The sequence below is a fragment of the Mobula hypostoma genome, chromosome 3 (assembly GCF_963921235.1).
Source record: "Mobula hypostoma chromosome 3, sMobHyp1.1, whole genome shotgun sequence".
In the NCBI taxonomy this organism is placed as follows: domain Eukaryota; kingdom Metazoa; phylum Chordata; class Chondrichthyes; order Myliobatiformes; family Myliobatidae; genus Mobula; species Mobula hypostoma.
In genome coordinates, this window is record NC_086099.1 from 135,735,896 (window position 1) to 135,755,197 (window position 19,302).

The window sequence follows — 19,302 nt, forward strand, 5'->3', positions numbered from 1 at the left end:
TAAACAACCCCAACCTCCATAACTTTATGTGCTATTCCATTTTTGATAAAGGTAGCCACCCCGCTCCATTACATATTTCCCAATCATATATCAACACAACCTTCAGTCATAAAACTTAGACAAGATTTGAATCAGGTTTCCTGTATACATATAACATCAGGTTTAGTTAGTAAATCTTCCATAAATTTCTTAAACTCTTGACCATTACCAAATAGGCTTCTAGCATTCCATTGTAAGATTAGAAAAATCATTAAAAGCCCTCATTTGAAGTCTGAGCATTATTTACTCCTTTTTGTAAGGCATCATTAATAACTTCTAGGGTTAAGTCTTTCAACTCCAGATGTTTTTCCGCAGCTTTTAATATTTTAATTTTTTTCTGTTCTTTTAGTTTGTGCTGTACAATTTACCACACTTGCTATGTAAGTGACAAACTTTAGTTTATCAATAATCAACAAATTCTGTACTTTACACATTCTCTTTAATCCATCTGTACACTGGATATTAGCAGACCCCATTGACACAGTCTTCTGTATTTTTTGACGAGCCTCTGCATGTTATACACCTGTATCTACCTGAACATGCTGCACTTTCACAGCTTTCTTATATACAGGACACCCTGCATAAGCAGAGCTATGTTCCCCTCCATTGTTGCTACAACTTGGCCTACTGCTTTCTCCACAATTGCTAAAATCATGTTCTCCACTACATTTACCACACTTTTCATCACCTCTGCACAGAGCTGCTACATGACCAAACTTCAGGTGTTGAAAACAACTCAGAGGGGGCAGCACATAGACTCAAACCATAGAGTAGAACTCATATATAACCTCAATTAACCCTATCCAGCAACTTCTTTTCCACTAAATTTAACTAACACCAATAAACTACCAGTTTTTACTCTACTATGAAACAGTTTTAAATGTTTATCATCAACATGTCCTCCAACTAATTTTTTTTAAATTGGTCCATGAATACATCTAGAGGCACTCCTGTAACTACTCCTCAAAGCCATCCTTTCCTTCCTCCAAAACTTTTAAGCTTTCTCATATTGCTTAGTGTCTTTACAAAATACTGAGGGTGTCCAATCTCTTAAAGGTGTTTCACCCACAATATCTCCTAATGCTTTTTTCCAAAACCTTAGTTAATCTAATTGGATTGATATCAGAAACAAGTCCATACTCAAAATTCAAAAATACCTCAAGCGCTTCCTTCCTTCTTTTATTTACTGCCTTCATCACTGGACAATAAGCAACTACCATCCTCAATTAATTGCTCTTTTTTTTTCCTGTTTCCTAGAAACCTGTCATTCACCTTCTTCCATACAACTCCTATCACCTAATAGCACCTCCCATTCCTTACATTCTTGTTCATTTCTTGTCATCTGAACAAACCCCACCTCCCTTCCAGTAGGCTCAGTCCTTTGATCCCACTCCAGCTTCTCCCTCCCCAAAGAAGCAGGCCTTAGGACTTGCTGGTGAGTTTCATTTAACAGGGACCATAAAAAAAAAGGCACATCTGCAAATTGTTAGTTAATAATCAATTGGCTAATTAACAACAACCAATAAAAAGAAGAACCAAGGGAAAAGAGAAAGAAGGGGATTTAGAATGTATGTCTAGTGCACATTCTGGAGCAGAGGGTGGCGGTAATGCACCATTAAGCTGGATGCCAACCGCCGTAAAACAAGATACAGACAGACAGAAAGAAAAAGAAGGTCAAGTAGAATGGCCATTGTGACAGCGGGCCAGTGTTAGGGTGGGAAGCTGAGGCTGTGTTGTGAAGAAATAGAGTAAGTGGGCCATAGGTGTAGGAAGTGAGAGCAGCTCTTTCACAATAGTCTTCAGTGAGCAGGCACAGGTAAGAACAAGTAAGATTTGGTAGTGCTGTTATCCTTTGTTCTTTACTCTGGGTAGGCAGGATATACACTACAGCATGACTGCAGTTATGAACTGACCCAAAGAGCCAAATTATTTTTAGAAAGAAAAGTTGGTTTTCTCTTCTTATTTTGGCTCCCCACAAGCCTGCACCAACTCCACAAATTCAATGAATCTATTAGTTGGATAGATTAATAGATCCTAAAACCTAGAGCTTCTTAGTGTAGAGTAAAAGCAACATGTGATTCCCCATTGAACAAAAATTTACCGCAGTCATTTTGTCTCTGATTCAAAGCCAGTGGTTGAACAGAAAGCATTCTTGAGATGAATTATCACTCTTAAAAGTAGAATTTATTGCAGCATCAAGCAATATAAATATTTTCACAAAATACACTTAATTTCCATTTGGTATGCCAATATGTTGATTATTTATAAAGGCACTTTCTAATCACTCAGAATTCCCTCTCCACTATTTATTGTATTGGTACTTACTGATTGGTTTTGCTTACAAGGCCATTATAAATTGATCATAGTTTTTTAGCCAATGAAGGATTCAAGGGAGGAACAATACAGTGTTAAATGTTTTTTTTAAAATTAAAATCAAAATTTACTACAATCCATTGCTCATTTGTTTATTTCATCCACCAAAAAATGTGAAAGTCAGTTGCTCCCAATTTTGCATTGGAAGTTAAACACTTCAATTTTGCCACCTTTCCTATAATTCTTTATCTCAGTCAACAGACAGTTCTGTTGAACATAAAAATGTGATTCACGTAGGAAAATATCATACATGAACATTGCCCGTCATGCTATGGAAAATTTGATGACAGCCCAGTACTTTACAGTCATTTGCCATCACATTTCATTTCCCTCTATTTGATCACTTTTTCCACTTCAATGACAGACTCCTGAACATGTTCGCTTAAAATACAACCAAATCCTGTATGTAAAAATCACATGCATAACTTGTGCAAGGTAAGGGTGAACATTCAAGAGCCTAAGCAAAACAGATAAATTATCTCATGTAATCTGTAAACATTAACTGTAGCAGATAGTCCTTTGAAGAAAATTTGGCAATTTCTTTACCTTTGTAAAATAGCACAACAATTTTCTGGAACGCCTTCATAAAATGGATATTGTCATAACAATACTCCTGAATCTTCTGGAGCAGGGTCAACTCTGACTGACCTTGGGTGCTGAATACTGCAAGGAGTGGTGCATATTGCTGAAAAGCATTAAAACCAATTTAGCTATCATTACTTGCACAACAATTTTCAAATTATTACATTACTGAGTTCAGTTCTACTATAATTTGAAGTAAAACTTGATTTTCTGATGTGTTCTGAATTTTAAAAAGCTACAAGTACATATTCATAATGATAATGTACATATATTAAAAATTTGAATCCATTTCTTTTACTGTAGTAAAATTATAAGTATTTGCTTACTTACTTTCCCAAAACGGTTTCCTGTCACAATGCTTTGGGCAGAAATATATTAGTCAAAATTTACCCATTTAGATTTTTCTAATCAGCATAAATCGACAAAATAATGGCCAATTTGCAGTCATTTTTACATATTAACAAATGGTTTGATAATAAATACTGTATGTTCTAATATCTGTTTTAATAACCAGAATTTAAACAATAGCATGGAGCCAAATTTGCTCAAAATTTTGCTTTCATGTCCATACCTTGAGATGTTTTAAAGCTTGTTCTGTGACCAGTTCCTCTTTCTTGTTCCACTCAACAGCATTCATTACACAGGCCCACAGTAAACCAATTACTGCCTGTTCCGGCAGATCATTTCTCTTCATCTCTTCCTTGACATACAGGACTATCTGAAGAATACGAGTTTTACATGAAGCTCAGTTCACTTGGAGGTAACTTTTTTTTAAATGTACCCCGCATCTCCCTCTTCCCTATCATGGAAAACACAATTCTTTGAGCTCTGAAGGACTGAGAAACTAACGTGGCAGATTTTGACACGGGCATGGCTGAGCATTTTATTTTGTCACAACCATGTCCAAGCGAGTTGTCACATGACTCCTGTTTAAAAATAAAGCATTCAAGGTTCTAACCACTCAGTATTTCCCTTCAGATATTGTTGTATTGGTGCTTACAGATTAATTATGCTTACAGGGACCATTATAAATTGATCATAATTATTCAGCCAATGAATGAGTGAACTTTACAGTCAATATAAGGGAATTTAATTAGAGTCATACAAGAACACAGCATGGAAACAAGCCCTTTGGCATATCCAGTCCATGTCAGCTTGATTTTCTTCGTAATCCCATCTACCTGTATTCATTCACTGTCACCCATGTACCCATTCAAACTTCTGCAATGTTACAAAGAAACACAGAAAACCTACAGCACAATGAAGGCCCTTCGGCCCACAATGCTGTGCCGAACATGTGTTTACTTTTGAAATTACCTAGGGTTACCCATAGCCCTCTATTTTTCTAAGCTCCATGTACCTATCCAGGAGTCTCTTAAAAGACCCAATCGTATCCGCCTCCAGCACCGTCGCCGGCAGCCTATTCCACGCACTCGCCACTCTATGTGGGAAAAACTTACCCCTGACATCTCCTCTGTACCTACTTCCAAGCACCTTAAGACTTTGCCCTGTCTGTTAGCCATTTCAGCCCTGGGAAAAGTCCTCTGACTATCCACACGATCAATGCCTCTCATTATCTTGTACACCTCTATCAGGTCACCTCTCATCCTCTGTCACTCCAAGGAGAAAAGGCCGAGTTCACTCAACCTATTCTCATAAGGCATGCTCCCCAATCCAGGCAACATCCTTGTAAATCTCCTCTGCACCCTTTCTATGGTTTCCACATCCTTCCTGTAGTGAGGTGACCAGAACTGAGCATAGTACCCCAAGTGGCATCTGACCAGGGTCCTATATAACTCCAACATTACCTCTTGGCTCTTAAACTCAGTCCCATGACTGATGAAGGCCAATGCACCACATGCCTTCTTAACCACAGAGTCAACCTGCAGCTTTGAGTGTCCTATGGACCCCAAGATCTCTCTGATCCTCCACACTGCCAAGAGTCTTATCATTAATACTATATTCTGTCATCATATTTGACATACCAAAATGAACCGCCTCATGCTTATCTGGGTTGAACTCCATCTGCCACTTCTCAGCCCTATTTTGCATCCTATCGACGTCCCGCTGTAACCTCTAACAGCCCTCCACACTATCCACAACACCCTCAACCGTTGTGTCATCAGCAAATTTACTAACACTTCCTCATCCAGGTCATTTATAAAAATCACGTAGAATAAGGGTCCCAGAACAGATCCCTGAGGCACACTACTGGTCACCGAACTCCAAGCCTGTCTACAACCACTCTTCGCCTTCTGTGAGCAAGCCAGTTCTGGATCCACAAAGCAATGTCCCCTTGGATCCCATGTCTCCTTACTTTCTCAATAAGCCTTGCATGCGGTAACTTATCAAATGCCTTGCTGAAATCCATATACTCTACAGCTACTGCTTTACCTTCATCAATGTGTTTAGGCACGACCTGCCTTTGACAAAGCCATGCTGACTATTCCGAATCATATTATGCTTCTCCAAGTGTTCATAAATCCTGCCTCTCAGGATATTTTCCATCAACTTACCAACCACAGAAGTAAGACTCACTGGTCTGTAATTTCCTGGGCTATCTCTATTCCCTTTCTTGAATAGGGAACAACATCTGCAACCCTCCAATCCTCCAGAACCTGTCCCATTCACACAAATGATGCAAAGATCATCGCCAGATCGTCACTCAGCAATCTCCTCCCTCACCTATCACAGTAGCCTGGGGTACATCCCTTCTGGTCCTGGTGACTTATCCAGCTTGATGCTTTTGAAAAGCTCCAGCACATCCTCTTTCTTAATATCTATATGCTCAAGCTTTTCAGTCCGCTGTAAGACATCCCTACCATCGCCAAGATCCTTTTCCGTAGTGAATACTGAAACAAGTATTAAGTATCTTCAGTTCTATACACATTTTTTCACTGTTACACGTGATTGGTCCTATTCTCTCAATTCTTATCCTCTTGCTCTTCACATACTTATAGAATGCCTTGGGATTTTCCTTAATCCTGCCCGCCAAGGCCTTCTCATGGCCCTTTCTGGCTCCTTTAATTTCATTCTTAAGCTCCTTCCTGCTAGCCTTATAATTTTCTAGTTACCTAGTTTTTCTGAACCTTTCGTAAGCTATTGTTTTCTTCTTGACTAGATTTTCAAATAGCCTTTGTACACCATGGTTCCTGTACCCTACCATCCTTTCCCTGTCTCATTGGAACGTACCTATGCAGAACGCCACACAAATATCTCCAGAACATTTGCCACATTTCTGCCGTACATTTCCCTGAAAACATCTGTTCCCAATTTATGTTTCCAAGTTCCTGCCTGATAGCTTCATATTTCCCCTTACTCCAATTAAATGCTTTCCTAACTTGTCTGTTCCTATCCCTCTCCAATGCTATGGTAAAGGAGATAGAATTGTGATCACTATCTCCAAAATGCTCTCCCACTGAGAGATCTGACACCTGACTAAGTTCATTTCCTAATACCAGATCAAGTGCAGCCTCTCCACTTGTAGGCTTATCTACATATTGTATCAAGAAACCTGCCTAAATACACCTAACCAACCGCACCCCATCTAAACCACTTGCTCTAAGGAGATGCCAATCAATATTTGGGAAATTAAAATCTCCTACCACGACAGCCCTGTTATTATTACACCTTTCCAGAATCTGTCTCCCTATCTGCTCCTCGATGTCCCTGTTACTATTAGGTGGTCTATAAATAACACCTAGTAGAGTTATTGACCCCTTCCTGTTCCTAACTTCCACCCAAAGAGACTCAATAGACAATCCCTCTATGACGTCCTCCTTTTCTGCAGCCGTGACACTATCTCTGATCAGCAGTGCCACACCCCCACCTCTTTTGCCTCCCTCCCTGTCCTTTCTGAAACATCTAAAGCCTGGCACTCTAAGTAGCCATTCCTGCCCCTAAGCTATCCGAGTCTCTGTAATGGCCACAACATCATAGCTCCAAGTACTGATCCACGCTCTAAGCTCATTTGCTTTGTTCATAATACTCCTTGCATTAAAATAGATACATCTCCAACCATCGGTCTGAGCGCATCCCTTCTCTATCACTTGCCTATCCTCCCTCTCACACTGTCTACAAGCTTTCTCTATTTGTGAGCCAACTGCCCCTTCCTTCGTCTCTTCAGTTCGGTTCCCAGCCCTCAGCAATTCTAGTTTAAACTCTCCCCAATAGCCATAGCACACCTCCCTGCCAGGATATTGGTCCCCCTTGGATTCAAATGCAACCCATCCTTTTTGTGCAGGTAATGCCTGCCTCAAAAGAGGTCCCAATGATCCAGAAACCTGAATCTCTCTCCCCTGCCCCCTGTTACAATTGAACCTGCATCAAACCTTTCAAGAATTTTATACCTCTTTATATCACTCAGATTTTCCTCATGATCTGAATATCATGTATGATTTTTTAAGTAAACTGAATTTTCCGAGATTATCTCCTGAAGACTGCTTATCATTAGAAACTCCAGTTACAGAGGAAGAAATAACAACTGCAATCTCATCAATGAATTCAGGTAAAGCACCTGGTCCGGACGGGTTTACGGTGGAATTTTAAAAATCCTTTTCCTCTATTCTCTCTCCGTGGTTGTCTAGAATATTCAAAGCAGCAATCAGTTGAGGTAAATTACCACAATCGTTTTATGAAGTCTCTATTTCCTTAATTCTTAAAAAGAATAAAGATCCTACTGACTACGCATCATATAGACCGATACCTCTTTTGAATGTAGATTCAAAAATTTTAGCAACTAGGTTAGAGGAGGTATTACCTCAAATTGTATCTATGGACCAAACTGGATTTATTAGAAACCGTTATTCATCTTTTAATATTAGGAGGTTAATGAATATTGTTTATACCCCTTCATTTAATACTCAAGAATGTATTATCTCATTAGATGCTGAGAAAGCCTTTGACAGAGTTGAATGGCCTTATTTATTTAGTGTGCTCGAGAAACTTAATTTTAGTTTGATACTTATATCTTGGATTAAACTGTTATATCATACCCCGGTAGCTTCGGTTTGCACTAATAATCAAAGATCTCCCTTTTTTCGTCTATTTCGTGGTACTAGGCAATGATGCGCTCTTAGTCCTTTACTATTTAATATCGCCCTTGAAACTTTAGCAATTGCTATCCGTCACTCGCCCAATATTTTTGGTATTACCCACGGAAATGAAATACATAAATTATCACTATATGCAGATGATTTGTTATTATATATCAATTCCTGTTATTCTAGCTTTGTTGGCTCAATTTAGTTATTTTTCTGGCTACAAATTAAACCTTAATAAGAGTGAATTATTTCCCCTAAATAAGCAAGTACCTATTTATGGATGTTTACCATTTAAATTGGTTACTGACGCGTTTATATATTTAGGGATTATAATTACGAAAAAGTATAAAGATTTATTTAAAGCTAATTTTTTTTTTACCTTTAATTGATCAGATTAAACTTTTGTTTACTAAATGGTCACCAATATCTTTGTCTTTGATTGGTCGGATTAATGCTATTAAGATGATTATTTTGCCTATATTTTTATATGTATTTCAATATGTTTCAATTTTTATTCCAAAATCTTTTTTTGATAATGTTGACTCAAAAGTTTCCTCATATATATGGCAGAACACAAATCCTAGGCTAGGTAAAAGATATTTACAGAAATCTAAAAAAAGTTGGGGGGGAGGGGAGTGGGGTTAGCACTCCTGAATTTTAGATTTTATTATTGGGCAATTAATATTCGATACTTAAAATTTTGGTTATGAGATTTGGATGCAACTTCAACATTGGGTAAATCTTGAATGTAATTCATTACAAGGGTTTTCTTTGGGTTCAGTTTTAGGAACTTCACTTCCTTTCATTTTTTTCTAAACTGTATAAACAAATGAATAATCCAATAGTTAAGCATACTTTACGTATATGGTTTCAATTCCGAAAATATTTTGGGTTGAATCAATTTATTTTAGCAAGTCCTATTATATCTAATTTCCTTTTTCAACCTTCCACTATGGATCAAGCTTACTTTGATTGGAAAATCAAAGGTATAGTATGATTTCATGATTTATTTTTGGATAATTGTTTTATGTCTTTTGATCAACTTCCTAATAAATATAATTTACCCAGATCTCACTTTTTTAGATACCTACAGGTTAGAAACTTCTTAATTACTGTTTCTCCTAATTTTCCACACTTATATCCAATGGATATTTTGGAAAAAATTTTAGATTTAAATCTCTCTCAGAAAAGTGTTGTAGCAATGTCCTGATGTATTAGTAAAATTAAAACTGATTGGGAAAGAGAACTTAAGATTATTATACCAATTGAAAAATGGGAAAAAATTTTCAATTAGTTAATTCATCTTCTATACGTGCTAAACATGTGTTGATACAGTTTAAAGTAGTGCGCAGGGCTCATATGTCCAAAGATAAATTATCTCGTTATTACTCTTATATGAATCCTATATGTGATAGATGTCATTCCGAGATAGCTTCTTTGACTCACATGTTTTGCTCATGTTCTTTGTTGGAAAAATATTGGAAAGATAGTTTTGATATTATTTCAACGGTTCTGAATATAGATTTACAACCTCACCCAATTACTGCTATTTTTGGGTTACCAATGATAGAATCAAATCATTTAACCTCTTCAGCTCATCGGATGATTGCATTTCTTACTTTAATGGCTAGAAGACCCATTTTGCTGAATTGGAAAGAGATTAACCCTCCTACTATGTTTCACTGGTTTTCACAAACTATGTTGTGTTTAAATTTGGAAAAAAATTAGAAGTGTGGTTTATGACCCTTCCATTAAATTTGAAAAAACTTGGAGGCCATTTATTCAGCATTTTCATATGATGTAATTTGACCATTTCCAAACTTATTTTACTTCTCTGTAGTGTTGGTTGAGAGGAACGGAGTCGTCGACACTAAGGTTTTCTTTCCTTACGATGTTAAAACAGCCCAGGTCTTTTTTTTTTTAGTTTAGTTGATTAATTCTGTTTAGATTAGTTTTTTTTTGAGGGTTTTTTGTTTTCTTTTTTTTCATGATTTTTGTCCAGATATTTTTTTTGTTCTGTATTATTCATTGGTATCCTATATGATTGGGAGTTTTGTCAATTAAGTACTATTTGGCTCTATAATTATTCATGTTAAGTATAACAATGTATTCGCAATGACTTTGTACTATTATTATGTTATGTTTATATTTTATGAAACTAATAAAAAGATTGAAAAAGAAAGAAAGAAAGAACCTGGATCTACCACTTCTGCCAGCAGCTCATTCCACATTCTCAGCACCCACCAAGTGAAGTTCCCCCTCTGGATCATCTTAAATATTTCACCTTTCACTCCAAATACATAACTCCTAGTTCTAGTCTCACCAGCCTCAGGGGAAGGAGACTGCATTTATTTACCCTATCTATACCCGTCATAATTATTGATACCTCTGTAAGATCTCCCCTCACTCTCCTAAGCTCCAGGGAATGAAGTCTTAACCTATCCAACTCAAGTCCTCAAGTCCTGGCAACATCCCTGTAAATTATCTCTGCATTCTTTCAAATTTAATATCTTTCAGTAGGTAGGTGACCAGAACTTAACACAATGTTCCCATTTAGGCCTGACCAATGTCTTATACAAGTTCAACATAACACCCTAACCCTTGTGCTCAATGCTCTAATTTATGAAGCCCAAGGTGCTAAAAGCTCTCTTTATGACCGTGTCTACTTATGACTTTTGAGAAGTTATGGCTCTCTATTTCCAGATCCCCTTGTTCTACCATACACCTCAACCCAAGGAAGATCCAATCCTTCTTCATAATTAACTTGAATTGGAATTCTGATCACTAGATCCAGAATCATACTTTCTCTACTTTGGACATCTATGATTAAGGATACTTTCCTCAACACATTTGACAAACTCTATCCCATGCAATCCCTTTACAGTATGGGAGTTCCAGTCAATATGAAGGAAGTTAAAATCATCTACTATCACAACCTTATTTTTCTTGCAGCTGCCTGCCATCTCCCCACAAATTTGCTTCTATTAAATCCTGCTAACTTTTGGAAGGTCTACAATATAGCCCGATAACGTGATTATACCTTTCTTATTCCTCAGTTCCACCCATTTTTCCTCAGTGGACAAGCTCTCCAGTCTGTCCTCCCTGAGCACTGCTGTGATATTTTTCCTGATGGGTATTGTCACACCTTTCGTGCCATTCCCTCTATCAAAGATTCAAGATACATTTATAATCAAAGTATCTATTCAAAATACAGCTCCCAAGATTCATCCTGCCACAGGCAGCCACGAAACAAAAAAAAACACCATGGAAACCGGTCAAGAAAACATCAAACAAGTAACATGAAAAAAAAACAAATTGCGCAAATGGCAAAAAACAAGCGAACAACACATAGAATATCAAACATCTAACCAGGAATCCAGTAGTGTTCAGTGCCGAATTGCTATCCCACTGCAGGCCGTGGGCCATTCTTTGTTGAAATGTCCTAGTCTGCATTGATTGCCCCAATCAATCCACTCAAAAACACCAAAAAAAATAACCAGAATACAGGAACACATGCAACATGAACCTCAAAGTCACCCAAAGCAAGTCCACAGCCTGGCCGATCAATTCTTGCAAGGTGGATCCCAAGAGTCCTGCACTTTACTCGGACAGCAGCTAGCACAAGGGACATGGAGACCGGTCAAACGCAACCAGACCTGCACCAAGTGCCTGTCTTCTGCTCTCGTCCTTGTGAACTTCAACCTTGCTCGATATCTCAATTGCTGAGAAGCAACAGAGTAGATCATTGGTTTGCATAGAGTCTCCAGGTCTCCAGATCGCATACTCTGCTCCAAAACTCACCAAACTCCCTCGGAGACAGCAGAGCGCCACATCGTTCAATTGGCCCAAAACCACACTATCAAAATATAAATCACAGGTTCCGTTCACATGCAGCTTAATAGTAGAATCAATCTGAAAGAAGTAATTTCATGAACTCTCAGCAGGACGCCACCATTAGTCGCATTGTTCACCAGCGTTATTATACAGCGATCGTGTGAAAAACTTCAGAACCCTAGAACACTGAGCTTTCAGTTCTGCTCCTCCTGCAGCCAATAACTACAATATCATAATTCCACTAAGCTCTTACGTTTAGCTGCCTTATCTACAATACTCTTTACATTGAAATATTCACAACTGCGTTCATTTCCCAGCTCTCCCACCACTTATTAAAATATTTCTGGTTAAGTGTACAGGTTAAACCTCTTGGTTATACGTTTCTACAAGTGAAAAATCAAAAAAAAACTTTGCAACTAATAGACATAATGCACTTTAACCTTCAATCTGTTTATCAACCTGAAACATTAATTTGTTTTCCCCAATTCAAAACTTCTTCAGGCTCAATGATTATATTCACCAAATAGATACAGTCAGTTACTACAGGTGCACATTCCTCTATCCGAAATCCTGAAATCCAAAATGCTCCGAAAACCGAAGTTTTTTTTCCACCAACAGCTGATGTCACTCAGGTGTGACGTGGCAGCACTAGCAGAGGCCGCCAGACATCAGTTGTGGCTCAGCGCTCGTACTGGTTACACGTGCATTTGCTGTTCGCTGATATTTTGTGTTCACTGTTGACTTAGTGTTTAATTTCACTGTGAAAATGTCAAAAAGAGCTGCAGATACCCCTATGGGTAAGAATGAGAAAAAGAGAAGGAAGCATCTATCATTATCAATAACGCAGAAAGTGGAGTTATTTCAGAAGCTTGATCGTGGTGTGTCTGTGCGGCGTGTTACTGAAGAAAATAGTGTCGGAACTACCACTGTATATGATTTAAATAAACAGAAAGACAAGTTACTGAAGTTTCATAGTGACAGTGACAGTGACGTTCTACATTTATTCCAATAAGTCATTTACCATGTGTTTAATTCGGTTCGTTTGAAGCTGTATATTTTTATGTTTGAATGTTTTTCTTGGAAATAAAATTTCTCCTTGTCATTATTCCCTAAACAATACAGTATAACAATGATGTACATAGCATTTACATTGTATTAGGTATTATAAGTAATCTAGAGATGAGTTAAAAGTATACAGGAGGATATGCGTAGGTTTGGTGTGCCGCCGGGTCCTAAAGTCCACCGCACTGAGACTGGTTAAATATGGGACTTGAGCATACGTGTTTTTTGGTATTGGTGGGGTGGGGGGGCGGGGTCTGAAATCCGAAAAATTCTGAATTCCGAAATGCAACTGGCCCCAAGGATTTCGGATCAGGGATTGTGGACCTGTATATGGCTAGTGAATCCAGCTTCACTCTCCTTCCCTCAGTTATATCAGTTTATAGCCCCTAAAGTATTCATAAAATTTCACTTCTACAAAATATAACACACAGGTTTATGTGGATATTTATCAATGTAAAAGAATCAATTTATCAATAATAAGAATTTCAGGATATATATTTATCTGACATTAAATGCATCCATTGTATGCTGGTCTTCATAACTAATAAAATTGGACTGCATCCATAATTACCTCTTAAGGACAGGAGATGGGACAATTGCATGTGCATCTGCCTTATCTCTCCATAAATAAATATTGTATCAACATCCTAGATACTCAACTTTCAGTGGGTCAATGATCAGAGCATGGGACCAGCATTGAAGCAGCTAACCTTTCATCAAGATCTATGCTAAACTTACTGACAGATGTGAATCCTGAAATAATCTGGAAATAAACAAAAAATTCAACTACCACAGTGTTAACTAAAACCTGAAAGTAGTATGGATGCTCAGACTCAACATCAATCACATACTTATTGAATTAAATACTGACTTTGAAAGAATATGGCTTTCTTTCTGATGATGCCCTACTTTGAATTAATTTTCTGATATCATTGAAATTCAATAACTGTGCTTTATGCTAAACAACATGTTTATTTGATCTATTAATAATATCTACCTGCCCAATTATCTGCTAAATAACATTTAGTGAAGTTTTCAAGCCTGCTCATAATTAACATACCTCCCTTATGGGGCATTCCTGAGAAAGTTTCTCCTTCAATTCTTTTTGCAGTTCTTTGCGAGTTCCCAGAGATTGCTGAACTCGTAGGAAGTCAGATAGCTCTTTCAGTCCAGCATTGGTAAAATATGTAGCAAAATGTTCGAAGTTTTGTTTATTAGCTGGAAAGAGTTCCTACGATGGAACAGCAAGATTTAATTATACACAATATAACAAAATGCAGAGGATTCATGGTATAAATTTGGATACATGTTAATATATACATAGTAATTCAATGGGATGAATTTACAGCGGTAAATATTTTAAGAATTTCTTTTTAATAAAACAGAATCAATCAAGACAACGCCATGTACCTGCACAATGAACAACTCATTTTTGGGCGAATTTGCTTAAATATGACCTATTTCTCTCCCTTTATAAGGGCTTGGTTAGACCACACTTGGGAGAATTGTAAACAGTTTTGGGCCTTTTAACTAAGAATGGATGTGCTGGCAACGGAGAGAATCCAGAAGCCCACAAGGATGATCCCAGGAATGAAAAGGTTAACATGAGGAGTGAATGATAGCTCTGGGCCTGGAGTTTTGAAGACTGAGATGGAGATCTCATTGAAAGCTATTGAATACTGACAGGCCTGGATGGATCAGATGTTTCCAGCAGTGGGAGAGTCTAGGACCACAGGGCATAGCTTCAGAAATAAAAATACGTTGTTAAGAACAGATAAGAAGTTTCTTTTGTCAGTGGGTGGTAAATCAATGGAGTTCATTACTACACATGGCTGTGGGGCCAAGTCATTGGATCTATTTAAACAGAGATTGATGAGTTCTTGATTAATAAGGGTGTCAGAGCTTATGGGGAGATGGCAAGAGAATGGGGTTGAGATGGAATGATAAATCAGTCATGCAAGGCTGATCTAACTGATAAGCCAAGTGCCCCTATTCTCCTATGTCTTATGGTCTTCTGTTCTAAAAAAGTAATTGAGCACTTTATTTCCCCAGAATTATTTACTGTACATTTTTCTATAAATACATTAGTGAACTGTACTCCTTATTAAAAAGGGAATTGCGGATGTTGTTCCTTTAATCAAGAAAGGGAGTAGAGATAGCCCAGGAAATTATAGACCAGTGAGTCTTACTTCAGTGGTTGGTAAGTTGATGGAGAAGATCCTGAGAGGCAGGATTTATGAACATTTGGAGAGGCATAATATGATTAGGAATAGTCAGTATGGCTTTGTCAAAGGCAGGTCGTGCCTTACAAGCCTGATTGAACATTTTGAGGATGTGACGAAACACATTGATGAAGGTAGAGTCGTAGATGTACTGTACATGGATTTTAGCAAGGCATTTGATAAGGTACACCATGCAAAGCTTATTGAGAAAGTACGGAAGCACGGGATCCAAGGGGACATTGCTTTGTGGATCCAGAACTGGCTTGCGCACAGAGGCAAAGAGTGGTTGTAGATGGGTATGTTCTGCATGGAGGTCGGTCATCAGTGCTGTGCCTCAGGGATCTGTCCCGGGACCCTTACTCTTCGTGATTTTTATAAATGACCTCGATGAGAAAGTGGAGGGATGAGTTAGTAAGTTTGATGATGACACAATGGTTGGAGGTGTTGTGGATAGTGCGGAGGGCTGTCAGAGGTTACAGCGGGACATTGATTGGATGCAAAACTGGGCTGAGAAGTGGCTCATTGATTTCTCTAACTTCTGCTAATGCACCACCTCCCCCTCGTACACCATCTGTTATTTATTTATATACACACATTCTTTCTCTCTCTCTCCTTTTTCTCCCTCTGTCCCTCTGACTATACCCATTGCCCATCCTCTGGGTTTTTTCCCCCCCTCCCCCTTTTCCTTCTCCCTGGGCCTCCTGTCCCATTATCCTCTCATATCCCTTTTGCCAATCACCTGCCCAGCTCTTGGCTCCATCTCTCCCCCTCCTGTCTTCTTCTATTGTTTTGGATCTTCCCCCTCCCCCTCCTACTTTCAAATCTCTTACTAGCTCTTCCTTCAGTTAGTCCTGATGAAGGGTCTCGGCCCGAAACATCGACTGTACCTCTTCCTGGAGATGCTGCCTGGCCTGCTGCGTTCACCAGCAACTTTGATGTGTGTTGCTTGAATTTCCAGCATCTGCAGAACTCCTCGTGTTTACCGAGAAGTGGCAGATGGAGTTCAACCCAGATAAGTGTGAAGTGGTTCATTTTGGTAGGCCAAATATGATGGCAGAATATAGTATTAATGGTAAGACTTTTGGCAGTGTGGAGGATCAGAGGGATCTTGGAGTCAGAGTCCATAGGACACTCAAAGCAGCTGCGCAGGTTGACACTATGGTTAAGAAGGCATATGGTGTATTGGCCTTCATTAATCATGGAATTGAATTTAGGAGCCAAGAGGTAATGTCGCAGCTATAAAGGACCCTGGTCAGACCCCATTTGGGAGTACTGTGCTCAGTTCTGGTCGTCTCACTACAGGAAGGATGTGGAAGCCATAGAAAGGGTGCAGAGGAGATTTACAAGGATTTTGCCTGGATTGGGGAGCATGCCTTATGAAAACAGGTTGAGTGATCTTGGCCTTTTCTCCTTGGAGCGATGGAGGATGAGAGGTGACCTGATAGAGGTGTATAAGATGATGAGAGGCATTGATCATGTGGATAGTCACAGGCTTTTCCCAGGGCTGAAATGGCTGCCACAAGAGGACGCAGGCTTAAGGTGCTGGAGAGTAGGTACAGAGGAGATGTCAGGGGTAAGTCTTTTACTCAGAGAGTGGTGAGTGCGTGGAATGGGCTGCCGGCAACAGTGGTGGAGGCAGATATGATAGGGTCTTTTAAGAGACTTTTGGATAGGTACATGGAGCTTAGACAAATAGAGGGCTATGGGGAAGTCTAGTAATTTTTGTGCCGAAGGGCCTGTATTGTGCTGTAGGTTTTCAATGTTTCTATATAAATAAAAACTTTCACAAACACAACTACATATAGATAATTAACAATCAGCATTTTGTCGCTGTTGCTTTATTATATATTTACAGCTTTGACTTTTAATTGACATTACTTCTAAAGCCACCTTACAATTATGACGTTTTGTTTTTGTCTTCCATTTCCTTTCAATCCAGTCTAGCCCACTAGAATTTGCAAAGTATGTTTTAATTTTCTATTTCGAAAGCATTTAGTTACATTTCTTAATAATATATTTATATATTCCTCCGCCTTTAAAAATCCAGCAAGTCTATTCCTTGACCCAATCTTCATCTTTAATCCATCTTGCTCCCCGGGTTTGTTCTTGTATCTTCAAAAAATCTCGCACAAACTCCTCCGCTTTCCGCTAATTGTCAAAAAATCTTTTTTCTCCGTTATCCAAAAAAATCTTCAAAGTTGCAGGATAACGCAATATAAATTGATAACCGTAATCCCATAGGACATTGTTCACTGGATTAAATTTCTTCCTTCTCTTCAAAAGTTCATAACTTATGTCAGGTTAGAAAAAAATTTTGTTCCCTTCTATCATCAGTGGCCCTTTTCTATTCTTGGCAGCTTGAGCAGCTGCCTATAGAATCCTTTCTTTGTCTTGAAATCTTAAACATTTTATTAAAATTGATCGTGGATATTGGTCGTCTTGTGGTTTTGATCTTAGAGCTCTATGTGCCCGCTCAGTTTCAATTGATCAGTCTCCTTTCATTTGCAAAGTTTCCGGGATCCATCCTTGAAAAAAATTTATTGGATTGTCTCCCTCTGTACCTTCTTTAAGACCAACAATCTAGATATTATTTCGTCTACTAAAATTTTCCAACACGTCCACTTTTTCCAACAGTCGATTTCTTTCCGTTTTCCAGACAAGCATATCATTTTCTGTTTTTTCCACTCTGTCATTAATATGTTCCATTGTTCTTTCCAACTTTTGAGGTTTCTTATCAGTTTTCTCCTGTCTTTTCATAGCTTTATCATACCTCATCTTCATGTCTCTGAGCTCTATTTTTAATCCTTTTAATTCAATCATTACTTGCAATAAATCCTCTCTTATGTCTCCATCGCATCCTTTACTTTCAGTCTCCTCCAGTTCTTCCTCCTCTTCTTCATCTGTGTTCTCTGCAGAATCCAATTCTGACTCTGAGTCACTTTCACTTGCAGTGGCCGTCGGTTCTTGTAGTTTGAGTTGTATCGATTTGCGCATGCCTACTTCTTTGCGCATGCGCAATTCCAGCATCTTCTTCCCAGGGACTGCTACTGTCGCCATTGCTCCCTGTTCTTCTACGCCAGAGATAAAATGCGTCTCATCTGAAGGAGATCCAACCTGAGTCCGAGGTTCCATCGCTGCAGTAGGCCCTTTTTTCTTCCCATCTCGCGGCAACTTCACAACAACAGACTTCTTCTTTTGCGGTTTACGAGGCATATCGTAAAATTGTCTTGAGAAGTTTATAAGTAGTTTTCGGAAAGTATTTATTAACTTTGCTTTGTTTAAACGGTACTTTGCTGATTTTTTATGGGAGAGCTGGGTTTACACGTCTCAATCCCACGTCATCACGTGACGTCCCCAGTTACATTTCTTTAAAACATGGATTAGATCACTCACCAACAACTTCTTGTCCAAGTTGGATTTTCTGAGAGATGTAGTAACAGCATTTGCATCTTTTTCTGCCATCCAAGATTTAAAAACTTTTACAGCAAATGATGCAGATATTCCTGTTTTATAAAGTTTAAAAACATGATTTTAGAAATCAACTTCACCCAAGGAGCCTGACAATATCAAACAGCTAATATATAGGCTGCATCCAAAAATAAAATCTTCTGAATCTATTATCTATAATTCTGCTTGGAGCAGAATTGAGCGGGAACTCAGCTTGTATTTAAAAGCATTCTGGAAAGCTATCCAGGAAACCAAATTAAAATCCATATAAACAGTCCATTTCTTACCCTCATCAATTATACCATGTATTGTTTGCTTTAAAGTTCAAGTAACTTGACAATTTAAAAATATTAATTTTCCTTTGATAATTTGGTTGGGAAGGATGGGGGGGGGGGGTCAGTATTCAATCTAACAGGCAGTGTGGAGGATAAGAGGGATCTTGGAGTCCGAGTCCATAGGACACTCAAAGCTGCTACACAGGTTGACTCTGTGGTTAAGAAGGCATGTGGTGCATTGGCCTTCATCAATCATGGGATTGAATTTAACAGCCAAGAAGTAATGTTGCAGCTATATAGGACACTGGTCAAACCCCACTTGGAGTACTGTGCTCAATTCTGTTCGCCTCACTACAGGAAGGACATGGAAACCATAGAAAGGGTGCAGAGGGGATTTACAAGGATGTTGCCTGGATTGGAGAGCAT

The 19,302-nt window shown here is 38.5% G+C and overlaps 1 protein-coding gene across 2 annotated transcripts in view; it reads right to left on the reverse strand.

Moving 5' to 3' along the window:
- Nucleotides 1–19,302, reverse strand: part of LOC134344265 (eIF5-mimic protein 1) — a 110,328-nt gene that overhangs the window by 17,841 nt on the left and 73,185 nt on the right. For both annotated transcript variants that reach the window (XM_063043766.1, XM_063043767.1), the window contains 4 exons: nucleotides 18,548–18,657; nucleotides 13,993–14,163; nucleotides 3,566–3,712; nucleotides 2,959–3,097 (listed from right to left, as the gene is read on the reverse strand). In XM_063043766.1, the coding sequence (XP_062899836.1) occupies nucleotides 2,959–3,097; nucleotides 3,566–3,712; nucleotides 13,993–14,163; nucleotides 18,548–18,657 (567 nt within the window). The remainder of the gene's footprint in view (nucleotides 1–2,958; nucleotides 3,098–3,565; nucleotides 3,713–13,992; nucleotides 14,164–18,547; nucleotides 18,658–19,302) is intronic.